This window comes from Nothobranchius furzeri, chromosome 10, assembly GCF_043380555.1.
Source record: "Nothobranchius furzeri strain GRZ-AD chromosome 10, NfurGRZ-RIMD1, whole genome shotgun sequence".
Taxonomy (NCBI): domain Eukaryota; kingdom Metazoa; phylum Chordata; class Actinopteri; order Cyprinodontiformes; family Nothobranchiidae; genus Nothobranchius; species Nothobranchius furzeri.
The window spans coordinates 27,080,333-27,107,200 of NC_091750.1; the positions used below are offsets into that span (position 1 = coordinate 27,080,333).

The 26,868-nt window shown below is 45.4% G+C and overlaps 1 protein-coding gene across 2 annotated transcripts in view; it reads right to left on the bottom strand.

Moving 5' to 3' along the window:
* Positions 1 to 26,868, bottom strand: part of chm (CHM Rab escort protein) — a 43,502-nt gene that overhangs the window by 474 nt on the left and 16,160 nt on the right. For both annotated transcript variants that reach the window (XM_054731002.2, XM_054731005.2), the window contains 10 exons: positions 26,740 to 26,868; positions 24,915 to 25,031; positions 24,264 to 24,375; positions 23,515 to 23,737; positions 16,253 to 16,330; positions 13,147 to 13,254; positions 12,987 to 13,050; positions 4,609 to 4,702; positions 3,772 to 3,870; positions 3,523 to 3,668 (listed from right to left, as the gene is read on the bottom strand). The exon at positions 26,740 to 26,868 is cut by the window's right edge and continues 68 nt beyond it. In XM_054731002.2, coding sequence (XP_054586977.2) covers positions 3,523 to 3,668; positions 3,772 to 3,870; positions 4,609 to 4,702; positions 12,987 to 13,050; positions 13,147 to 13,254; positions 16,253 to 16,330; positions 23,515 to 23,737; positions 24,264 to 24,375; positions 24,915 to 25,031; positions 26,740 to 26,868 — 1,170 coding nt within the window. The remainder of the gene's footprint in view (positions 1 to 3,522; positions 3,669 to 3,771; positions 3,871 to 4,608; positions 4,703 to 12,986; positions 13,051 to 13,146; positions 13,255 to 16,252; positions 16,331 to 23,514; positions 23,738 to 24,263; positions 24,376 to 24,914; positions 25,032 to 26,739) is intronic.

Here is a 26,868-nt window from a genome sequence, read left to right on the forward strand (position 1 = left end):
CCAATTTCGTGTTTTGGATAAACCGGTTTTATAAGAATAAAGGAGCAAAGCCTCAGACTAAACTCCCAGAGTTAACAAGGACCAGTTAGGTGTGACTCCAGAGTTTACGGCATTTTCAGCTCCTCACTGGACGTGTGTCATGTTCCCGCCTGCTTCAACACCACCATAGTTCCTGTCTCCATGAAACATCTGTGGTCATTGAAGTCATCTGAGCACCTGGTTCTCCCTCACAACCCCCCTCCTGGACCTGCTGCAGTTGCCTACAGAACCAACAACTTTGTAGATGATGCCATCAACATGGCTCCACTTCATCCTGCAGCATCTGGACTCCCCGGATACCTACACCAGGATCCTGTTGGTGGACTTCAGCTCTGCCTTCAACACAATCCTTCCAGACCTTCTCCAGGACAAACTGTCCCAGATGAGCGTTCCTGACCCCATCTGTAGATGGATCACTGACTTCCTGACGAACAAGAAGCAAGTGGCCCTGTGATTCGCTCCGACCAGAACCTACACTGACTTGTATACAGCAGCCGTTTCCCTACGTATAGCCACTTTCTATTATTTTATCACGTCCTATTTTTGCTTCTCTCTTGTTTATCTTCTTTTGCACAAAGTACCGCAGAAATGTCCTAATGTTGGGATTCTCACACGTGGTGATAAAACCTGGGGGCGGTCCTGGGAGTCAGGCGTCCAGTTGGTGTCTCTCTCATGCCGTATTGGGTGTTGCATGAAAGGACAGCTAGGCGTGTAAACAAAGGCAGCGTTGATATACCTGGTGTGTTGTGAGCTTATAAACAGAATCAGAAGGTTTCAATGCCATAGTTAGTTGTGTGAAATGTAAACTTTCTTAGGTGTAGTTAACATTTCCTTTAGATGCTGAACCCTGTTGCATCAGAAAAACTAGAGTATATTTTAGTCAACTAAATTAAGAGTACCATTAGAACAAATTAAATTGTGACTAAAACTAAAATTCATTCTAATCAAAAGACAAGCTAAATTAAAATGTCTTGTAAAATCAACACTGATGTTAAATCCATGGCACATATCAAACAGGATCAGAAAATAACAGACTCCCATTCAGGTGGGCGTGGCTTAGGCTCCATGGAAACTACAGCGGACATATAGCTCCACCTACTTTAGTGACATCACATGCAGGTAGGGTGTTTGCGGTAGCTGGGGCTAAAGCCTGTTTTATGCGTCGGCGCACGGGCTCTCCGACAGGCTTACAGAGGGTGACGGAGACATGCTCAAAATTTTAAACATCTGTCGAGAGACGAAGGCCGCAAGCTTGTGATTGGTCAGCACGCCGCTTTCTGTATATTCGTCACCAGCACCGCTGTAGCTCGGTTAAAGTAAACAGATATTTAGCAGCAGACCCAGAACAGATAGAAGAACACATCACGGAAAAAGTCCGAAAATAAGAACACTTATTTACCCGTGAGTGACGGAGTACAAAATACAGAGCAAACGTGGTTTAGAGGTGGCGACCGTGTGAAGAGAACTAAGGACACATTTAATAAAGTCTGTGAAATATATAAACACATTAGTGATACATGAGTGTTGTGACAGGATACCACAGAACGGTGCTATGCCCTCTGCGGAGAACCGCTTAGCAACGCTCCGCTGCCTGAACAGAAGTCCACATGTGAAAACCTGTCCGTGTGCGTCCCTCCGTAGCGGAGCTCACACAGATGTATACACCAGGTTTTGGCCAGCATGTTTTAGTTAACAGAGTTGATGCTGAATGGGTGATTGGGCAACTGATGCAGGTTTGTTGAAGCAGAAACATCTGGATCAAGCTTGGTTTATGCTTGACGCGTCCGCGAGGTCTGCGTGGAAAAGTTGCGTCATTTTAACAACCACGCGCCTCCACCGCGCCTCTGCACGGCCCAACCTTTCCGCACCACGTACCTAGGAAATTTTCTAACCACGCGGACGGTCGGACGTGGAAAAACATGGCGGACTGGCAAGAACTAGTATGGCAGAGGTTGGTAAATACAGACATTTGTATGATTCAGCTCTCAGAGATCACCGTGATCAACATGTAGTTAATAATTCTTGGAGAGAAATAGCTCGCACTGTCAGAAAAGACGAGGACACTGTTAAAAATGCTGGAATGCCATGTTGTAAACAGTAATTTCTACTTCTACTATGGTGTAGTGTTGGATGCATGCTGTAGAGCTCCATGCTGCCCCCTACAGTTTGGGAGAATATTGGCTCACCGCAGAGACGAGCCGCATGAACCATAAACGCTGCGAGTTGTGAAGCGCGTTCCATCCGCGAGCCGCATCACCAAGCGGAAAGTGAATTCAAATTCAAATTCAAAAAACTTTAATCATCCCCGAGGGGCAATTGTTTCAGTACAGAAGAATTGGTACTGTGGTCATTCGCAACAAGAGTCGCGCTACCGTTAACTAGATGAAAAGGGGATCACATAAGGATAAATTGGGGGAGGGAAAAAAAGGCATACCAGAGTTAAGCCTGATTTATGCTTCTCCGTCTGCGTCAGTGCGGAGACACGCAACGCCATTATCCGTCCTTGCGTAGGGCTCCGGCAGGCACGCAAGTACGTACGGAGTCGAGCCCACTTTTTTAAACATCCGTCGAACGAGACGGATTACGCAAGCTTGTGATTGGTCAGGACGCCGCTGTTGTTTACATCGCCGCCACTGCAAAGAGAGCCGAGGACGACAAGCGGCAGACACAGAGAAGCTTGAAGAATACCTCGCGAAAAAACTCTAAAAATATGAACGTTTAATTCTCCCGTGACTGGAGGAGTGAAAAGATGCGCAGCAAGCGTTTTATTTGTGGACGGAAATGACAGGAAACGTGGGTTTAGAGGTGGGAGAATGAGAGACAAATATGTCCGTGTTAAAAGTCTCTTATATACACAAAAAACACAATATAAACACACGATCTTGGACCGATACATGACAGGATACCACAGAACAGCGCTACGCCCTCTGTGGTCCTGCTGGGGAATTGCTTTGCAACGCTCTCCAGGAGACGGAGAAGTATGAGAGCAAAACGCTTCCGTCAATCCGTGCGTGTCTGTCCCTTGCGGAGCTGACGGAGAAGCATAAACCAGGCTTTACTCCCGGCAGGCGTAGATTTACTTTTACTATGCAAAAAAAAAAACACCTCAAAAAAACGGGGGGGGGGGGGCTGGGATCCTGTTTCCCCAGCGAGAGCAGCCCTATGGCGCTCAGCCACTGTAGCCACAGGTAGGAGGGAGATCTTGGGAGGAGCGCAAGCGTCAAGCATAAACCAAGCTTCAGATTCAGCTGTCCTAGTGCCTTCAGCCCCTTCGACCACCACCAACAGCTAACCTCGGTGAAATGTCTTGCCCAAGGACACAACACAATTCCCAAGAAGGAGCAGGGATTAAACCAAAAACCCTCAGTTTGCTTAACTTGCTCTACCTGATGAGCTGCTGGTTAGAAACCCTCCAGAACAAAGTTCCACAGCTGCTGCAGATAAACATACAGAATGAGCCTTGCAGGCTCAGGTGAGTCTCACCAGTTCGATGGTGCGTTCAAATCCCAAGTTTCCATCTGGGCCAGAACACACGTACACGTTAGACGGGAGGTCGTGACCTTCGACTTCAAGTGCTGTGCCGTCAGCCATGTTGAAGTAAAGACACCAGAAGACAAAGGGACGTTGGTCTGTGGACAGACAGGAGACTGGGGCTTTTACTTTGAAAGAGTTTTGTGAAGGAGGGGATGGAGCCATTTTTTACACAGATCAGAAACAGCTGATGTGTTTTACCGTGGTTATCTGGCTTTGTTGTCTGGAACATCCTGGATATTACTGGTGACAGGTCATCATGGGCGGAACCAACTGACTGACAGGTGAGATGAACTAGATCTGCAGAGTAAACACTGCATGAGCTGACAGTCTCCATGGCAACGCACCATGCTTGTCGAGTTGCCAGGTGGGATTAGTGAGTGTGTGTGTGTGTGTGTGTGTGCGTGCGTGCGTGTGTGTGTGTGCTCTGTCTTCTCCATCCCCAGTGAGTCGTGGAGGATGGCTGCTTACACTGAGCCAGGATTCTCTGGAGGTTTCTTCCTGTTAAAAGGGAGTTTTCCTCTCTACTGTCGCTTTATGCTTGCTTAGTATGAGGATTGCTGTAAAGACTCTGACACTAGTCAGTGACTTGATGCAATTTGCTGGGTTCCTTATATAGGAAACTTTATTTCTGATTGGCTTAATGAACTCTCCTGAATTGGAATGTTTATTATGTGAAGTGCCTTGAGACGACTCTTGTCGTGATTTGGCGCTATATAAATAAACTTGAATTGAATTTGAATTAGTACCTACAGACAATTCCACCCACACACCCTTAGGTGTCAGGGGTCAAAGTTCAGCACTTAAACTACATGGGGAGTAGGTGATAAAAATGTGGTTTCTATGGGAACAGGATCTAGTGACTGAAAAAAAATTGAACATTTATTTACTGTTATTTAGTGGAGAGCTACAGAATCAAGTAGGAACGCAGATGATGCTAAAGATCATCAGTCACAGATCTGATTGGTTACTGAGACAGCCGATCTACACATGGTGGGGGGAGGGGCTCCAACAGGTGTGTAATCAGGTAAAACTCACAGGTTCCTGGGATGCAGGTCATCGTGGATGAACACAATTCTACCATTCTCACTGTCGGACTGCCATCTGTTGAAGGAACCGTTACCATGGAGACCTACAGAGACACGATTCACCGGCTAAGATCAAAACCATAGAGACAGTGTCCTGCCCACGGACAAAACCACACAGATTAAATATCAGGCTTAATAAAGCAAATCATGGAAATCTCATAAATATTAGAACAAATTCAACTGAGGAGAAAACTAGAAAAATTAAATGTGGGTTATTAAACATTAGGTCTATTTTTCTAAGACTTTGTTAGTTAATGACTTGATTTGTGATAATCAGATCTCTTTGCTCTCTCACAGAATCCTGGCTGCAGCAAGAGGACTATGTTAGCTTAAACAAGTCGACTACTTCGAATTATTTAAATCATCATATTGCTTCAAGTACAGGGCGAGGAGGAGGAGTAGCAACCATTTTTCATTCAGACCTATTAACCAATCTCTTACCAATTATTAACTACAGTTCGTTTGAACATCTTATTCTTAGTTTTCCTAATCCAGATTGCAAAACTGTAAAACCACTCTTGTTTGTAGTTTTATATCGTCCACCAGGCCCTTACTCTGAGTTTTTGGATCAGATCTCTGATTTGGTGCTAAATACTGATAAGGTCATTGTAGTGGGGGATTTTAATATTCATATGGACATTGAAAACAATAGCCTCAATGTAGCCTTTAGTAATATCTGAGACTCAATTGGTTTTACCCAAAGAATACATAGCTCCACCCACTCTTGCCGTCATGCATTAGACCTTGTGCTGACTTATGGAATAGAGTGTGAGGAAATAATATTTCCACATAATCCAGTCCTCTCGGACCACTTTCTGATAACCTTTGAGTTTTTTATAGCTGAGTTCTCGAGACATGAAAGTAAATTTCACTATAGTCTGTCTCTATCTGACAACGCAGTTGCATCATTTAAATCAACTGTTCCATCTTTACTGTCCTCAGCATGTCAGAGAAACATAGCAGAGGGCAATATTTTCATTTCTAACCCTTCAAAAATTGATGCTTTAGTTCATAGTGTTACTTCTTTACGTGTGGCATTAGATGATGTTGCCCCTTTAAAAAAGAAGGTAATTAGGGACAGGAAGTTAGCTCCCTGGTTTAATTTTCGTTTACAAACTTTAAAACAAAACTCTTGAAAATTGGCTCTCTACACAACAGGAGGAGTCCTACTTATCCTGGAAAAATAGTCTTGTGCTTTATAAAACTAAGCTTCAACAAGCTAGAACTGCTTATTTTTCAGCACTAATTGAGGAGAATAAGCATAATCCTAAATTTCTTTTCAGTACAGTTGCTAAACTTACACAGAATCATAGCTCTGAGCCATCTATTCCCTTAATCCTCAGCAGCAATGACTTCATGGGATTTTTTACAAGTACAATTAATTCTATTAGAAACAAAATCTTTAGCATCCTCCCTAATGCGATTTCTTCTTCCTCAGTAAGTGAGGCAGCATCAGAGGTGACTGTAGAACATCATCTGTGCTTGAACCGTTTTGATCCAGTTGAGCTTTCAGAGTTATCAAAAATATTAGCTTCATCTAAACCTTCAACTTGCATTTTAGATCCAATCCCAACCAAATTATTTAAAGATGCATTTCCTTTGGTTACTGCCCCCATTCTAGATATAATGAATCTATCCTTAGTAGATGGATACATACCACAGGATTTTAAGGTTGCTGAAATCAAACCTTTACTTAAGAAGCCTTCTCTGGATCCAGATGACCCAATGAATTATAGACCAATATCTAACCTTCCATTTTTATCCAAACTGAGAAAACAGTGGCCATCCAAGTATGTGAGCATTTAAACACTAATGATCTGTTTGAGGAATTTCAGTCTGGTTTTAGAGAGTATCACAGCACTAAAACTGCGTTAGTGAAAGTTACAAATGATATTCTCATGGCCTCAGATAAGAATCTTCTGTCTGTTCTAGTCTTGTTAGATCTCAGTGCTGCCTTTGACACAGTAGATCACAATGATCTTTTAGAAAGGCTTGAACATCGTCGTCGTCTTCCTCCGCTTATCCGGGTCACGGGGGCAGCATCCCAACTAGGGAGCTCCAGACCGTCCTCTCCCCGGCCACCTCCACCAAGGCGTTCCCGGACCAGATTGGAGATATAACCTCTCCAACATGTCCTGGGTTGACCCGGGGGCCTCCTGCCAGCAGGACATGCCCGAAACACCTCCCCAGGGAGGCGTCCAGGAGGCATCCTGACCAGATGCCCAAACCACCTCAGCTGACTCCTTTCGATCCGGAGGAGCAGCGGTTCTACTCCGAGTCCCTCCCGAATGTCCGAGCTCCTCACCCAATCTCTAAGGCTGAGCCCGGCCACCCTAAGGAGGAAACTCATTTCGGCCGCTTGTATCCGTGACCTCGTTCTTTCGGTCATTACCCAAAGCTCATGAGTATAGGTGAGGATTTGAACGTAGATCGACCGGTAAATCGAGAGCCTGGCTTTCTGGCTCAGCTCCCTCTTCACCACGACAGATCGTCTCAGTGTCCGCATCACTGCAGACGCTGAATCAATCCACCTGTCGATCTCTCGATCGCTCCTACCCTCACTCGTGAACAAGACCCCGAGATACTTAAACTCCTCCACTTGAGGAAGGACCTCTCTCCCGACCCGGAGTTGGCAAGCCACCCTTTTCCGGTCGAGAACCATGGTCTCAGATTTGGAGGTGCTGATCCTCATCCCAGCCGCTTCACACTCAGCCGCGAACCTACCCAGCAAGAGTTGAAGGTCAGAGCTGGATGAAGCCAGGAGGTCCACATCATCTGCAAAAAGTAGAGATGACATTCTCCTGCCACCAAACTCGACACACTCCACACCACGGCTGCGCCTAGAAATTCTGTCCATAAAGGTAATGAACAGAACCGGTGACAAAGGGCAGCCCTGGTGGAGTCCAACCCTCACCGGGAACAGGTTCGACTCACTACCGGCTATGCGGACCAAACTCGCGCTCCTCTGGTAAAGGGACTGAATGGCCCTTAACAGAAAGCCACCCACCCCATACTCCTGGAGCGTCCCCCACAGGGTGACCCTGGGGACACGGTCATAAGCCTTCTCCAAATCCACAAAACACATGTGGATTGGTTGTGCAAACTCCCATGTCACCTCCATCACCCTTGCAAGGGTATAGAGCTGGTCCACAGTTCCACGGCCAGGAAGAAAACCACATTGCTCCTCCTCAATCTGAGATTCGACTATCAATCGGACCCTCCTCGAGTGCCTTGGAGTAGACCTTTCCAGGGAGGCTGAGGAGTGTGATCCCCCTGTAGATGGAACACACCCTCAGGTCACCCTTCTTAAAGATGGGGACCACCACCCCGGTCTGCCACTCCACAGGAACTGCCCCGATGACCACGCAATGTTGCAGAGATGTGTCAACCACAACAGCCCTAGAACATCCATAGCCTCGAGATACCCAGGACGAATCTCATCCGTCCCCGGGGCTCCGCCGCTGTGTAGTTGTTTGACTACCTCAGCAACTTCTGCCCCGAGATTGGACAGTCCATCCCCAGGTCTCCCAGCTCTGGTTCCTCCTCGGAATGCGCGTAGGTGGGATTGAGGAGCTCCTCAAAGTATTCCTTCCACCGTCCAACTATAGCCCCAGTTGACGTCAGCAGCTCCCCATCCCCACTGTAAACAGTGTGAGCGAGTTGCTGCCTTCCTCTCCTGAGGCGCCAGACAGTTGGCCAGAACCTCTTTGGAGCCGATCGAGATTTTACCTCGGCAACTGCCACTGCTGCACCCCGCTTGGCTATCCGGTACCTATCTGCTGCCTCCGGGGACCCACAGACCAGCCACGCCCTGTAGGCCTCCTTCTTCAGCCTGACGGCTCCCTGAACCTCTGGTGTCCACTAGCGGGTACGGGGGTTGCCACCACGACTGGCACCGGCCACCATGCGACCACAGCTAGCAACAGCCGCCTCAACAATCGCAGAGTGGAACAAGGCCCACTCAGAGTCAATGTCCCCCACTGCTCTAACGCGGTCAAAGCTCTGCCGGAGGTGGGAGTTGAAGACCGTCTTGACAGGTTCTTCTGCCAGGCATTCCCAGTAGACCCTCATTACGCATTTGGGTCTGTCAGGTCTATGCGGCATCTTCTCCTGCCATCTGATCCAACTCACCACCAGGTGGTGGTCAGTTGACAGCTCCACTCCTCTCTTCACTCGGGTGTCCAAAACATACGGCCGCAGGTCAGATGATACGACTACGAAGTCTATCATCGACCTGCGACCTAGGCTGCTCTGGTACCAAGTATACCGATGGGAATCCTTATGTTCGAACATGGTGTTTGTTATGGCCAAACTGTGGCTTGCACAGAAGTCCAGTAACGAAACACCACTTGAGTTCAGATCAGGCGGGCTGTTCCTCCCAATCACACCCCTCCAGGTCATGCTGTCATTGCCCACGTGAGCATTGAAGTCCCCCAGCAGGACAATGGAGTCCCCTGATGGAGCACTATCTAGCACTCGTCCCAGGGACTCCAAAAAGGGTGGGTACTCTGAACTGATATTTGGCCCATAAACACAAACAGTCAGGACCCGTTCGCCGACTCGAAGGCGCAGCGAAGCTATCCCCAACACACAGGCAGAGCGTTTTGGGGCTAACAAAAAGCCAACCCCAGCCCTCCGCCTCTCACCCGGAGCAACTCCAGTAAAGGAGAGTGTCCAACCCCTCTCAAGGACTTGGGTTCAAGAGCCAATGCTATGTGTCGAGGTGAGTCAGACTATATCTAATCGGTACCTCTCAACCTCTGCCACCAGCTCCTGCTCCTTCCCCGCCAGCGAGGTGACGTTCCATGTCCCAAAAACCAGTTTTGTTGTCCGTGGATCGGACCGCCAAGGCTTCCGCCTCGGTCTGCCATCCAGTCCACACTGAAACGGACCCTTCATGTTCCTCCTGCGGGTGGTGGGTCCACAGTTGGATGAGCCCATGTATCCGGTTCGGGCTGGGCCCGGCCGGGCCCCATGGGCGAAAGCCCAGCCACCAGGCGCTCGCTCACGGCCCACAACCCCAGGCCTGGCTCCAGGGTGGGACCCAGGTAACCCTCCGGGCCGGGTACTCAGACTCTTTGTTTGCATATTCATGACAGATCCTCTGAACCGTTCTATGTCTCACCCTTCACCTAAGACCAATTTGTCATGGGAGACCCTACCAGGGGCACAAAGTGCCCCAGAAAACATAGCTCCTAGGATCATTAGGGCACTCAAACTCCTCCACCACGATAAGGTGACAGTTCAAGGAGGAGCACTTGAACATGTTGTAAGGAACAAACGAACAGCGCTAGGCTGGTTTAAATCCTACCTGTCGGATAGATTTCATTTTGTAAATGTACATGGCAGATCTTCATACTCTAGGGTTACTTGTGGAGTACCACAGGGTTCAGTGCTTGGACCAATTCTTTTACTATATATATGCTTCCGATTGGTAAAATCATTAGAAAGCATGGGATAAACTTCCACTGTTATGCTGATGATACTCAGTTATATCTATCCATCAACCCTGATGAACCTAATCGATTATTTAGATTACAGGCTTGTCTCGAAGACATAAAAAATTGGTTGACTCTAAACTTTCTGCTTTTAAATCATGACAAGACTGAAGTTCTCATCTTTGGACCAACATTTTACTCTCTTTGACTTGGAATGGGCTACTACTAGTTCACCTGTCGAATTAATTATAGAATCACTAAGATAAAGAAAAAGTAAGTTAATTTCTCATAAAATAGAATATCCACTAAGAAATCACAATGTAGACATAGAAACACTACTTGGTATTTGAGGCCGACTGATATATCGGACAGCCAATATATTCAATTTTTTCTATATCGGCCGAAATTATTTTTAAAAGCTGATAATAAAAAAAAATCAGGCACCTCTGTGGCCAACTGCCGCCACTACTAAACTGAAGAAAGGACCCGAAGGACCCCAACACACCTTAAGCCAGCCCACTTAACAGTGCTGTGCTCCAGGTAGCCTTATGTTGAAATAAAGTCTCATCTTTAGAAGAAAGGACATGCAAAGTTGATTTTGCCTTTCAAATGTATTTATCGAGTGGCCATCAAACTCATTAGGCATTCTAGTACTTGGCTTGAAACATGTTTGCTTCTGATGCTAGTTAGTTTAGCACTAACTGACTGTCCGTATTTCCTGGAATCGTTCAAAGTTTTAAGTTTCGATTCCTAGCTTCGATGCCCAGTCCGCCGACTGGAAGAAGAATCTGCAGCCTACGTCCGTTAAAAAATGTGATCTGCAAATGCTGATTAGCGCCTCTCAGAGCCGGTCAAACCAGCTGTCTGTCGCTGCTACTGAGGAGCCTAGAGATACCCTGAAGGCAGCATTGCATTGCCCCTTTCCCTCACACTGTAGGCGCAGATGCAAAAATGTAACCAAACATATGTGCTGAACTTTTACACCGTGAGAGTGTTGTGAAGTTTGTATCCTTGTATTGTAACAAAAGGCCGTGTATTTCATCAAAATGACTAGAAATTAACCTTCTAACTTACAGGCCATACTTAAATGGTCAATCTGACACCAAAGTGTCGATATGGAATCTATGATCATGACCCAATATCCATAAATTATCCTGTGTTATATCACAAGACATCAGGACGCTGCAGAAGACAAGACTTCTTATCTGTTATTTTAATAAAGTCATCTTTTCTGGCTCATAAAACGACTTGATCTCTTCAAGCTGTTATGATCATATGCTGTGGTACCTACAATATGCTTTTAAATCTAAAGTGTTTGAATATTTGTGAATGCTCTACAGTAATGATAGGTTAAGATTCTAATAATCCAGATCTTAAATTACACCAGATTAGTCTATTTGTTGAATTAAATAACATTAATCTATCAGAATATTCACATATTAATATTATCATGTTATTAATGGTTAATATATTCACTTTACAGAAATGCTTGACATTTTACTTCTCATTAAGAAATATAACCTCTCTAAGAAGAGAAGGAGTGGTGTCTGAATTCTTTGCTAACGCTCACTATATTCTGATCTTCTGAAGGTTTCTTCCTGTAAAAAGGAGTTTTCCTCTCCACTGTCGCTGCATGCTTGCTTAGTAACCTGCAACCTGCTGGGTTCCTTATACAGGAAACTTGTTACTGATTGGCTTAATGAACTGGGGCCTCATTTATCAAGCTTGCTTACGCACAAAACGGAGTCGGAAAACTGCGTAAGCAGCTTTCCACACAAACTTTGGGATTTATGAAAGAAAACTTAGCGGAAAAATGTGCACAACTATAAGTTGACTAAGGACCTGGCTTACGCGCATTTTGAACATGGAGAGCACCTGCAGTGCTGCTGCTGAGAAGATACAATTATGTAATCCTGCAGCATTATCACATGTACTGCTTGGTTTTCACACAGAACAAGACCCCACACACGTGCACACACACACACACACAGCCTGAAGCACAGAATACGGAATGCAGAAAATCAGCAGGGGGACAGATTGAGACAGAATGCCATGCGTCTGTGACAGTGTGTGTCCTGTCACTGAGACCCGATTGATCACGCGCCCTGGCTACTTGGACAAGGGAGATGTCCGTTTGGGTGACTGGTTAGCGCACATGACTTTCACCTGGGAGTCTGGGGATCGAATCCTGATCAGATCACTTTTTTATATCCGCCACAGATCTCTCTGAAGAACTCAGCATTGACGGCTTCAGCAACGCTGCGCCACTCCGTGGATTTTCTCTTATTTGTTTTGCAAAAGCACTTCCTTTCATTTCTCCACCTCACCCACAGGTACCTCAATTTCTGCTCGTGAAATAGCGCTTCCTTGATCTGCGGTTGTGATTGAAATGCTGCAACAGCCGGCTTATGTATAAGCATGATATCCACAAGGCAATTGCATTGACTATATATGGCAGTAAGTGGGCGTGGTGAGGGCGGGATGTGACTGAAATGCAGCTGAGAAACATTCTAGATAGTTTCTGATTTATGAAGCGGAGATTGTGTGCAGCTGTGCGTACTCCATGTTGGATAGATCACAAACCTACTTGGCGTACGTTCTTTTTTTTTTTTGCTGAGCTTAAGTACGGTTTTAGTAAGGATTCTACGCCATGTTTGATAAATGAGACCCCAGACCTGTATTGTTTACTGCATGAAGGTCCTTGAGACGACTCTGGTCCTGATGTGGCGCTTTAGAAATAAACTGAATTGAACTAAGGTCTACCTGTTCAGCTGGTCATTAGCTTTATCAGCTGAAACCGGTCTCTTCTTGCTACCGCAGGTAAAGCTGCAGCATAATGGGGCTAACTCAGAGTACACACCACACCTCAATCTGACTCAGGTGGATTTACCTGCTGGTCCGACTCTCCGGGCAGAACCGATGCGTCAGTGATAAGAACTGCTCTGCTCAGGAACCTGGACACAAACATTAACATTCATCTTCTGTTCTCTTCATCAGTGGCAACACCTCCTCTGGGGGCGGGGCCACATTCATGATTGTCAAGCTGTAACCTGAGGGACGTGTCCATCTTCTTTCTGTCTCCAACCAAGTACCCGTCCTCCATCACAAAATGACTGCAGTTAATTCTCTGTCCTCGACTGTCAACCACAGCCTTACATCTGAAAACAGAAGAACATCGGGTCGGAGAACCTCTCACACCAGTGGTGTTCTGGTGCTGAATACGTGAGTGTGTGATGAGTGGAGAACCCAGGGAAGTGTGGCGGTCCGGTGAGACCGACACCCGGACAGACTCAACACCACCTGTCACATGCTCGGGCAGTAGCGGTTTTAGGCACGGGCAGACAGGGCAGTTGCCCGGGGCGGCATTTTTTCATGACACAAAAGGGGCGCACAAGCGCGGAGTAAAAAAAAAAAAAAAAAAAAGGAAATCTGCGCCGCACCGAGGTTTTCTATTATCTGTCAAATGACAGTGTCTGGATTGGAAACAGCAAACTGGCGCCCCCTGCAGCTGCAGGCGCTCATGCTGACTGAGAACGTTCACGTGCACCGTGTGTCTATGAAGAACAGGAAGGGGAGGGGTGCGGCGGGGGAATTCACCTCTGCGTCTTTCCCAAATGAAATGAGCGTGCAGGGGCTGAATCAACTGTATTAACATGGCTAAAGTCCATCACATCTAGATGTTCTTCCATATTTCATTCATAATATCATAAACACAGGCCTATCATTCTTTCAGGTTTCTCTGAATTGTGTGAAATGGCCGAATAAAAAAAGGAAAAACAAAACGATTTTGTGGTCACCCCCCCCATCAAGGTCAAATAGTTTAGTCCTGACTAAAGGAAACTTACTGAGTCAGGAGCCAAACAGAAGAGATGAACATAAAAAGGCTAAAACCACCAGGTGCCCCATTCGGGGGGGGGGGGGGAAGATAAAGGTATGTAGCTCTCATGATGCATGTTTTACATTTTTTGAACCAGTTAACTGGGATTTTAACGGTTAAATGCGGTCAACTAATTGCTAACAGAGCTAATAGGGCTGAAATATTGAAACGAATATTCAAATGGTTCGAAAAAAGTCCTTGAATCGTTTTTTACTGATTCAAACTAGGATTTGTTAAATGCTCGCTGCAGCCTGTGGCCTGCCTGAACAACAACTAACACATGTTAATCATGTTCACATAATAATAAATAAAACAACTCTACAAGCAGAAGAAAACACCCCAGTCACCACTAACTATCCTGTTTATTTATTGCAGATGGCTGCACGGATTATTTTTTACATGATTTGTTCTGTAAAAGTTGGCATTTTTGGTAGTCTACAGTTTTTTATGTCAGTTTAAATTACAATTTCAGAGGCAATTCTAAAATATTATGGATCATGATAAAGATCTATTGGAGATCCACCCCAACTTTTGGACTGCTCTGCCAGTCACTGTGGCTCCAGCTGAGAGGAGCTTTTCAAAACTTGATCAAGTCATACCTGAGGTCACCTATGTTTCAGGGGCGGCTCACTAACCTGGCTCTGATTAGTATCAATCACTCAGTAGGGGAGCAGATTTCATATGATGACATTATTGATGACGTTGCATCAAGGTTAGGTTTTAATTTTAGTTTGTGTTTTCTATTCTAAGTGCAATGCTGTAGTGATTATCTTTAGTTTGTTATGTGTGAAATATTTTTGCTATTTAGAATATTTATTATCTATTATGTTCATATATTCTTAATATTTAGTTATTGTTTGTTTTTGTATATTTGATTCTATATATTTTGATACAGTATATAATGTATATTGCTTTACATTCTGACAACTTCATAGTAATTAATGTAAATATGTGCAACTTAGAAAAATGAATGTTCAATAGTCGTTCTAATAAAACATGTCTGTTTATGGAAAACGTGTGTGTTCGTGCAGGTGGGGTGGTGGGGAGGGCGGTAGGGGGGGGGGGGGGGGGCGCTCAAAGGGGGCCTCGCCCGGGGAGTAATTCGATGTTGAACCGCCACTGTGCTCGGGGTTCCCACTCTTTTTGACATGATTTTCCGGGACCTTTCCAGGACTGCAGTACGGGTCAAGTTATTACAACTAGGGCTGGGTGATGTTATCTTCATATCAGGATGTATTTAGAAACAGATATGATACTGTACCTATACCGCTATATCGATTTTATAGTTGTACTAAGATTGTTGTCTTTCACCGTAGGGAGCCTAAGTCTCCTCCCTTCCCGGTCGGTTCACGGGTCCCCGGAAGAACGAAAAAATTCAAGCAAGCCAACGGGGCTAAAAACGCTATTTTCGAACCCGCTTTGCCTTACGCCCTGGATCACGCATGTTGTGCTGCCATTTAAATGAAAACTAACGATGGGTGTTTTGACCATGCCAGTCATGTTCTTTGAGGTTTATCAGCTTGTAAAAGTTCGTAATTAGCATGACTACACACCAGAAATCGGCACGTCGCATATGTGACGTCACCATATAAGCTCCTCCCCCCAGCGTAGCTGCTGCTTACCACATGACCAGATTTATGGGTGTTCTTTCCTCCTGTGGGAAGTTTGCTGAACATACAGCCCTTTTCCCTCAGTTTTCTCCGTGTCTGGTTTGATTACGTCACCTTCGAGATGCGCGTTTGTAGTCCTGGACGTATTTTCACAAGAAACCTAAAATAACGTTTCCCCCCGTTTGAAAATAAGCGCATTCTTGGTATTAAAAATTTTCTTTAAAATTCGTGGACATCATGTGTGAAATCCATGGCACAAAACAAGTGGAATTAGAAAATAGAGTTTTTAGTCCCGTTTACTTGCATTCATTTTTTCTTTCTTCCGGGGACCCGTGATCCGGAAGTAGGTGGGCGTGACTTAGGCTGCCTATACCACCTGCTTTCCTTTGCAGACTCTACACACCTGTAACTGACTTTAAACACCTGTCGCAGACTTTAACTCCTGACACCTTGATCCTGGACGAACCCTTAAGATCTGATTTGAAGGCTTTAAATACAGAAAAATGATGTCGAAAGAGTTTCTAATCAGTAGCTGGACTTTTGTTTAGAGGCACACTTGAATGTGAGAAGGCACAGACCTGAAGGCACAAAGGGTAGAGCAGCTTTTCATAGTGGAGGTTAGAAACAGCCATTGATGGAAAACTTCCTCACTAAAGAATGACATCGTACCTGTTGGTGTCTTTGTCTACGATCAGACATTGGACAGAGTGTCTCAGACAGTAGACCCCCCCAAACACAGCACTCATCCTGTAACAACAAACAAACCAGCAACGAGTCAGCGTAGGCTGGAGGGAAGATGGAGAGGTGACATACACACCTGTACACTCTGCATCATCCTACGTAAAGCAGCTAGCTTCCAGTGACACTCCCTAATTATTATTATTTTTTTAATATTCATTCTTTATTTAACCAGGAAGGTCCATTTGAGATTAAAAACCTCATTTTCAAGGGAGTCCTGGCCAAGAGGCAGCAAGAGTTACAGTTACACAGACATGTTATGTACTAGATTACAGAAGGCAGTTACAAGACAGGGAATCCGTCTCAAGGGTTCTCAGTCTGGTTTTAAATGTAGTCAAGGAGATAAACTGGGTTAATGTCCAGTGATCCTGCAGCCTGCTCCATGCAGGAGGAGTAGTGAACAAAGCCCTGTAGCCCAGTGCAGTGCGAGCAAACAGAACACAGAGTAACAGCTGATTGCTGTACGCAGACTGTGAGAAGTTACACTTCTCCGTGGGATTAAGTTTTTATTTATGTGGCAGACGCTTTCATCCAAAGCGGTGTACAACAGTTAACCTATAGGGCATGTTGTGATCAGTGGGGTAAACCAGAGTACTCAGAGGAAACCCAAGCATGCACGGGGAGAACACGCAACTCCACGCAGAAAGGCCACAGCCGAGTTTCGAACCTGCAACCTTCTTGCTGTGAGTCAACAGTGCTAACAACGGCACCGCCACACAGCCCAAGTAGTAATCCAAGCATGGCCTCTTAAATGAAGGTGTACCAACGTCCCAACCTCCTGGTGGATAAAGAAGGTCGTCCCACTGGAGAACAAAACTCACCATGATGGGTCAGTGGTCTACAGTTAGTAATACACCTCAGCTAGGCATGACGACCACATCAGTCTTACCAAGACACTGTGCTGAGGCATTCATGTACAAAAGGTCTCCATAATCCAGAATAGACAGAAATGTTGCAGTAACTAGTCGTTTTGTTGCCTCAAAGAAAAACTGTTTATTTAGAAAAAGAAGCCCAGTCTGAGTTTGTTTCTTCATAAGATTATCTACGTGGGCTTGAAGGAGAGGGAGTCACGGAGTCAGGCACCAAGGTGGACCACCTCCAGGTTTCCCTCAACAGTGGTCACTGAGGGCATCCTTAGAAGTCTTGTTTAGTGTTAGAAAACAACATTAGCTCAGGCTTGTCAGCAGGGGCGGCGTTAGGCCCGGCTACTTGGGCTCAAGCCCCGGATGTTTTATGGAAAGCCCCGGATCTAAATCGTGGAAGTAACATGCAGTACCAAAGTCCAACAGAGAGGGCGCAGCTGGCAGTAGTTTGTATACAGCCTGCCTGAGCCTCCACCACTGAAGAAGAAGCCCTTCAGCAGCCGGCTTCTTCTACGCTCTCTGCCTGAAACGCATGAGTGAAGATGGACATAAGGACGTTTTTTAGACCAAAAGTACGGCGACAGAACCCCAGCTTTGATGAGACTGGTGTTGACTCAGGTTTGTGAGTCTTATTAGAAAATATTTGTTGTGCTGCTGGTTTGCCTAAAGTTAGCTTATCAGGTAAAGTTGTTGGAGAAAGAACGGGAATATTTACTATCATCTCACACTAAACACTAACAGGAACAATACTCTGCCCTGAAAATGCTTCATATGTAGCTTCAGATTAAAAATTATATAGACAAATATATATGATGTTGACTAGTGCGTGTCACGTGTGTGTGTGTAATTGTGTGTTAAGCCCCGGATGTTCTTAAGTCCTTAATCCGCCCCTGCTTGTCAGCACTGAGGACCAATTTTAACTGACTAGTGTCTAGTTTAGCTACATTTAGCTTAGCTGGAGTAATGTAGTCTAACTCTGCATCAACTGGTGACTTTTCTACTTCATTGTCAGCCAGACAAAATGTTGCTACAGAGAAACGCCCAAGGTACTGACCCCACAATAAAAAACCATGTCCACATTTATTTCCCACAATCTCAAACGTCACACTAAAATTAAACTTTTAGCTCTGATTTAATTATTTCCTTATTGATATCAGTTTTCCCTTTGTTGTAGGTAATCCTCGGGTGTCAGCAGGAGGAGGTGACCACCTGCATAACGGAGCACCCTGGTTCTGAGCCAGTTGCACCTTTGTGCAGCTCTTTGGGGAGGCGATGCTCAGCAGGTTAAACAACTGTAAAATTGATTTTGTTCGTAGTTTTTGTTTAGATCTCATACATCACCAGTTTTTCTTTCTTACACATGCCTCCGTGTGGTCAGGTGGTGTTGGTGTGATCCTGGAGGGCACACTCATGTCATCTCCTCGTGCCGTCTCCAGGATCATGACGGGAGTTCTCTGCGCCTATAAAGCAGGGGTATTTACTTCTGGGCCTGGAGGGCCGGTTTCCAGCACGTTTTAGTTTTAACTCTGTTTCAACACACCTGATTTCAGTCAGCAGATAATTAACAGGCTTCTGCAGAGCTGCTGCACTGGTAATTCAACCACTGATTCAAGTGTGTTGGAGCAGGGAAACAACTAAAACGTGCTGGATAACAGCCATCCAGGACTAGAATTGAATACCCCTGCTATAAAGCCTTCCTCCCTCCTCTGGACTTTAAACATTAGTATTTTATTTTGGTTTACCTGAACCAGCTACTTATTTATTGAATGATCAGTAAGATAAATATGAAATATGAATCTGATTGGTCTTTGAATGTTTAATAGGAAGACTTAAGTTTCTTTGACTATTCAGGGACCATACACACACTTCATATTAATCCAGACACAGTCAAGCACACAGTATCTAAAATCTTTAATTCTCTTTTCTAAACAAAATTATTACACATGACAAAGTATGAATGGAATGATGGAATGGAAGCTAGATGTTTTAGCAAAACTTTTCTTAAGTATCTGAGAGAGATTGTGGCGTCTGGGCTGTAAAATCAGATTGGCTGCGTTTGCTAATCTAGACATTTAAAACCATCTGACCCAATCGGGCAGAGTCTGCACACCTTTGTGTGACGGTTGCCCATCGGCGGTCCAGACGAAAGCGGCCCGAGTGGTGATGTTCACTGGACGTCGAGACCACAGGAACCCAAAGAGTTCCCTTTGAACTCACATTTCTAGTCCAGCCATGACGTGCAACCAGGACCTGCAGGTTAGGCGTCTGTCTGAGGTGTTGAGTGTGTCTGCGATCACTCGCAAGCTTTGCGGAGAGGCTTGGACCTTGGGGTCAAAAGAATGAATGGTCTCAAAATGCTTGTTCACCCGATTGGTGTTATTTAGTGAACGGCGAAGACTGGCTAGACCAGGAAGTGTTCTAGCTTTTATTAACTTTACTGTTTATAAACATAGACAAATCAGAATTTGACACGTTTAAGAGGGCGTTACCAAAATGGCTCAGAAGGTCACTCTTTCACTCAGAGGTTAACTGTTACGCCGGGGACACACCGGCCGCGGAAGCGCCGAGAAGCGAATCGCTCACGAAATTCGGCCGCTGCTCGCCGCTCCTCAGTTCAGATCAGACGCGCCTCGGCTCAGCTGTAGTTTTTCTTTTAAACACTTGGTGTCCTCCGTTTCCTCTCTGCCTTTTCTCAGCTCTTTTCCTCTACGTGTGTGTGTGTGTGTGTGTGTGTGTGTGTGTGTGTGTGTGTGTGTGTGTGTGTGTGTGTGTGTGTGTGTGTGTGTGTGTGTACCAGTTGTTTCTGCCAGTTGAATCTCTTGGAACCCGCTCCAATTCTGCAGCTGTATCTTAGCAGTTTCTTCCGAAATGGGTACGTAAACAATCATGTTTTTCGGGGGTCGTACAGCTCCTTGTGTTTCTCAACTTCCATAATTCATTTAAAGTCATCCATCTTAACTGCTTGCCTCAGACTTTCTGCCTCTCTGTCCTGTTTGCTCCGGTGAAAAGACACCCAAAACCACACCCCCCTTAACGCGGTCACACACGCACACAAGTTCGATGTGTGTGTGTGTGTGTGTTCGTGTGGTTTTTCTGCAGTGTCTGATTACGAACACATTTGATTGCGTAATTTTATTTTGAAATGCTTTATTTTGTTAACTTTACCGGCCTGCCTCTTATGTCTAGGTTTGACTTCCTGCCAGAATTGACGCGAGTCACCCGCGGCTCGCGAAAAAAATAGAGCCGACACCGAAATGATCGCTGCACGGCGCGAGCTGGAGCGCCGGCGCGCACCGGCGCGAGGCGATTCGCGGCGCTTCGGCGGCTCATGTGGTCTACAGAATAGCTTAAGAAGGGCGCCGAATGAAGGCAATCCCATTTTCGCGGCGCTTCCGCGGCCAGTGTGTCCCCGGCGTTAAGGTTGGTTTATGCTTGACGCGTCCGCGAGGTCCGCACGGCTCCGCGCGGAAAAGTTGCGTCATTTTAACAACCGCGCCCCTCCACCGCGCCTCCGCACGGCCCAGAATTTCCGCAACGTGCACCTCGGAAAATTTCTTACCACGCGGAGGGACGGACGCGGAAAAACATGGCAGAGGTTCGTAAATACAGACATTTGTATGATTCAGCTCTCAGAGATCACCGTGATCAACATGTTGTTAATAATTCTCGGAGAGAAATAGCTCGTACTGTCGGAAAAGACGAGGACGCTGCTAAAAATGCTGAAATGCCATGTTGTAAACAGTCATTTCTACTTCTACTATGGTGTAGTGTTGGATGCATGCCGTAGAGCTCCATGCTGCCCCCTACAGTTTGGGAGAATATTGGCTCACCGCAGACACGAGCCGCACGAACCATAAACGCTGCGAGTTGTGAAGCGCGTTCCATCCGCGAGCCGCATCACCAAGCGGAAAGTGAATGCGTCGAGCATAAACCAAGCTTCAGTGTGAAGGGAGTGTTATAACAGTTATGTGAAGCAAAAATGTTAAATCTTAATAATGATCTTAATATAATGTGTTGGATGGATCAACATGAAATCAACAAACACTGATCTGGTGTAGGTTGAAGATCTGAAATGAATCATTACAGGAAAATTATTCATTTCAACCCATCAGTGAATAAAGCACACATTATTCACACTCTGGGATTTAACAAGACACGGTTATATGGCACTTATGCATTTATCACCTTTTAAAAAGTCATTTATGATTCAAGGAAGATGAACTTATTCAGAGTGAAAGTGGAGACGGTCTCAGCCAGATAAGGCAGGTAGGCATTATTATGTCTCCTCTATGCGACGACGAGGCCTTGCTTCCTGTTAGGAGGCCAGACAGACGGGGTGTTTGTGTCTGCAACTCAAAAGGTCATTTCTGTTCATTTTGATGAAAATACTGGCCTTTGGGTAAGTTACACCTAAATAGTCAAAGAAACTAACGTCTCCTGATTAAACCTTCAAAGACCAATCAGACTCATACACATTTATATGGAACATCACATCTTACTGATCATTTAATAAATAAGTAGCTAATCATTAACGCTACTAACTCATACTGTCATCTTCCTTTCCACCTCAGTTGTTCAATTTAAAATCTGTGGGTTAGACGCGGCGTGACCAAATATTCTGTGTATGAATGACTGAACGGACTCGAGCAGCTGTGCACGTACAGGTGGGACTTGTCAACAGTCGAATGCAGAGGATCGAGTGTACGAGAGGCCGCTAGGATAGCCGGCGCCTAACCGGTTTGACTGTAGCCACTTGGTTACACCAGTAATCAGAGGGTTGCAGGTTCGATCCCGGCTACAACCAGAGAAAGCTGTTGTTGTGTCCTTGGGCAAGACACTTAACCCTCCCTGCCTGCTGGTGGTGGTCAGAGGGACTGGTGGCGCCTGTGCTCGGCAGCCTCGCCTCTGTCAGTGCGCCCCAGGGCAGCTGTGGCTACATCACCCATTCACACCACCAGCGTGTGAATGGGTGAATGGCTGATTGTGTTGCAAAGCGCCTTGGGGGGTTGTAGAACCCTAGGAAGGTGCTGTAACGTGATGGAGGAGCTATTCCACCGAAGCTTATTTACCCTCTCTCCACACAGATGCCTCTGACAGAACGAATCTGCATGAGACTGCCTCAAGGTCATGCATTTGCTTCTAAACTGCTTGCTTTCCAGCTCAAGAGAAGAATGAAGATAAAGGACTCTTTCCTTTTAATGAATCAAAGAACTCTATTTTTAATAAAGCTAATCAAACAAAGTGTTAGTCAATAATATAATGTTGACCAATCTGTGAGATGACAGTTATGATTAGTATGCTTTAATAACTAATATGACTTTAATCTAGCTGCACTAGACTTTCTGATGACACGTAATGTAAACGCACGACACATTGCTTTCACTGGTCCAATCAGAACCTTCCTTTCTGAAGCGTGGCATAGTCTCTGTGGTGTTTATACATCTGCCAACTTTGATTCGACCAGAAATCAAAACATCCAGATTAATAAAACCAGTCCCACGCCATCTTAGTTCAGTTCTCTGGTTCTCTGGAGTTCACCGCATTCTAAGAGAAGTATCGGACCGGCCACCCGGACTTCCTTTTTAAGCAAAGAACCGACAAGCTGGATAAAATCTGTTGCATTTTACCAACCAAGCAACGGTTCCTTTCAGAATAAAAGCTGAACTCACTGACCCCAAGGAGGTCCATCTGACGCTGTCAACCAACTGTCTCTTTTTACCTGGAGACAATCCAAAGACTAGTCTGTCGTACTGCTGACGCTGTTTCATCAGCTCCTGTACAGAAAGGGGGGTTCGAGGACCAGGCAGTCTGGATCTGTACGGAGGTCTCATCCTGAAGGGTATGTGTGGAGCGACAATATGGCGTCTCATGTGTTTATGAATCTTCGATCATAGCTTAAGAGCAAAACATCACAACTTCATTCAGACTTGCTTCTCCGGATACGAGAGTTCTGATTACAACATCACTCACACACACACACCATTCATCTCACGTCTCATTCACACCAGATCCATTCATCACTTAGAGTTTAGAGTTAGTCTTGTTTAAAATTCTTTAAAATTGTTTAGAAATAAATCTTCTTAAACGTTTTAAAGGTGACTCTCTCTTCTCTTGTCTCTCAGTTAATACGAAGTGTTACATAATCCCTGCAATAAAAAGTTCCAATCTTCTGGTTAAATACCCAAAGGTCCACAAGATTGACTCCCTATTCATTATGGAATCTCATGTCTGATGAGGTCATTAATTAGATGTAAATTAACCCTTTACAGTGCTGTACAAATACAAGCCATGCACCATTTACCAGAACTGCAGCTAGTAACAGAGACCAACCTGCAGAAACACTGGGGGATCTCTCCGAGCCCGTACACAGGAAACAGAAAGGGAGTGTTTCCATAGCGACCCAGGCAGCGTAGGAAGTGACGTGTGGATGCCAGCCCCTCCCCTGTGGGAGTGTCCGGTGACGCCATGGCAATAGAATGAAGCAGGAAGTGCTGCAGGTTGTCACCAAGGTGCTGGTCGTGCAGGAATTCCAAATATGGTCGACTGTAGTAGGCTAGAAAGAAGACTTTATTACCCAGAATAACCTGGGGTGAAGCGTCTTGATGATTCAGTAACACAGACCTACTGGGTGGCTTCAGACTCAGAGATCAAACAAGATGCAACCACTCAGAGAGGACTTCTAATAGGCCATTCCCATCTGTACCGGGTCGGCCCGGGCCGGGCAGCCCCAGTCAGCCCCAGCCTGGCCCGGTTGATTCCACACATCCTTGCCTTAAGCCCATGTGGGCTGATTCTACCCACCAATCAGAGGCTTGCTCTAATGGAAGGTGTGAATTTGCTGTCAGCAGTGGGTGTGTTGGCCCTGGTCGGCCTGAAGCAGACCCCCTCGAGAAGAGGGCTGAGAATGAGCCTTGGTTGGCCCGGAAAAATACCAGGCTACCCAGATATGTAAACAACCTACACTACCCGGCCCGGGCCGACCCGGTACTGATGGGAATGGCCCATAATTCATGTACCTGAAACTAAACACCTGTTTGTTTCTGATGATGTCAGCAGCTGGAACATAGGTGGACACTCACCTTGCTGCTCCTCTGTCTCCTCCATACAGGAAGTCAGGAAACGCATCAACTTCCTCTTTTCAACCACTGACAGTTGACGACTTGCAAACACATCAGCTCTGCTGCAGGGCACCTGTTGAACAGGTGAGATGTAGACAAGCGAGGGATGGACCAGTAAGACGGACAGGTGAGAAATGAACAGGTAATGGCTGGAATATACTTGCTGTTTACCAACGTGTTGAAAATGGCGGCCTTGCGTAACTTGCATTGATTTGAAGCGTTGTTTGTGCACGTCACCCGAAATTAACGTGACGCATTTGCAGGCTGCAACAGACAAGTATCCAGTAGGAAGAGACGCATGGTCACTCCGTCTCTGGTTTAGAGGTCTTTCATCCTGTCTATGATACCGCGGCAGTCTTCTTTTCTACCGTGATCTCAAAATGGAGCTCTTCCATAGATGCCATGTTTGTTTTGGTTGTACCCACAAATCTGGCTCTCTATCCGGTCCGAGTTCTGTACTGCACCTCTAGAGGAACCATCCAGTACGACATGCAGTGCAGCGAACAAAGATGGAGCCTGCTGCCTGTGGTAATGCTAGGTTAAAAGTTAAACAGCAAACATATTCCAAATGGTCGGGTGTGAGATGGAGACAGATTAGTAAACAAGTAAAACCTGTTCTACGTTGCCATGGTGGTAGGTGAGTATCCTGGTGACGTTCTTGAACTCTGCATAGCGGCTGACATTTGATTTGATGAGCAGTTCAACCAGTGAACCACGAGAGAACATGAGCTGAAGAAGAGAAGGGTAGTTGATTTCAACATCATCAACATTGCAGCATGTTTAATTCGATTACATCATCAGCTCATCTGAAACCTGCTGCTCAGTCACAACAAACCCTTAAAGATGGATGGGAGGAAGTTTTTTGTTGTTGTGATGATGATGTTTACATGATGGGTGTAGAAAAGAATCACCCGTGCTCTACGGCCTAACCTCCTACCAGCTTCACTTATCCAAAACAACCCATACCACCTAGAAGAGAAATACTGAGATTAAAAAGGACACGCCCACAAACAACACTTTCAAGCTCAGTCAGGTGAGGTGACCACCATTTCCTTAGCGGACCACGGTTACTAGCTTCCACCTGCGATCAGTAATCAAAGTGATTAGAGGAGCACAAAACAGCTGTTCCTGCAGCGTTCTGACTGATCAGGTACAATCATTCTAGATACTGTGGAGTAAACATCTTCTCTGACTGAAGCCGTCTCTTTCTCTCACACACACACACACACACACACACACACACACACACACACACACACACACACACACACACACACACACACACACACACACACACAAGTAGGGCTGCAAATATCGACAATAGAAATAGTCGACAATGACTGTCATTGTCGACGTTGTCACCAGACGTGTTTTTTCCGGCCAAGTGAGGCATCTCACTTCATTACAATCTCTGCCGAGAGTGGCACAAGCGCAATAGCTTCTCTGCTAAGCGCCAATTAACAGAAATGGCGGCGTCCAACACTGCAGCTACACGTACTAAAACATCTAACGTTTGGGAGCATTCTATCCTGGGTTCGGCGAATAAAAAGATGACCTGCATTATTTGTAAAGCAGTCCTTGTGAATCACGCAGCACCTCGGTGATGCATGAACACTTAAAGAGACAGCACGTGGGACAGTTGAATGAAACAGAGTCTGACTCACCTGTGTAAGATTAAAATAACACGAAAGCCAACACATTTTGTTTTGGATGTACATTTTTTAGACGTATTTTCGCTTTTAAAACAGAGATTCAATGTTATGCTCGACTGTGCCTGACAAAAGTATTTTTATTTTATTTTTGCTTTTATGTCTGTACTGACTGGGCACTGGGCCTAATTGGTGTTAGGGTAGTTTTATTTACTCTTAGTATGAATTGGCCTATAAGCAGCAAAGTTCTATAAAATATGCATTTTCCATTGAATTACCCATCTTTCTTGTGTTCTCATTTTTCACATAATAAAAGCAATCTCATGCTAAATTCAAGAAAACTTATCCGATTAGTCGACTAATCGTTTCAATTGTCAGTGACTAGTCGACTATTAAAATAGTCATTAGTTGCAGCCCTAATACCAAGTAGTGTGTCTATGGTTATACAGGTATTGTGATGTCTTAGTAAATATTCTATTTGGTGAGAGATAAACTTTATTGTATTTATCCTAGTGAATCTATAATTAAACGGGTAAACTAGTAGTAGCACACTCAATGTCAAAGAGAGTAAAAAGTTATAATCAGGAGAGGGAGAATGTTTAAGTGGTTAGCAGCAGTGTGCTAGACGATGGCCCCCTCCATGAGGCCACCACAGCTCAGCAGAACATCACTGTAGCTTCAGTTGTCTTGTAACTGATGTTACAGGACTGCATTTTATTTTAGTCATTTTTAACACCTGTCAGTAGAAAGCATGGGATTTTATGATGTAGTGACACAGATGACTTTACCTTGGAAACAAGGTCGATGTTGAACCGTCGGCCTTCTTTAACTAGCTGAGCAAAGCTGATTTTCTTCCTGGTTGGCTCTGATTGGAAGGAAGCAACAGAGGGGTGGGTCTGATCTTCCTCTGGGTCCTC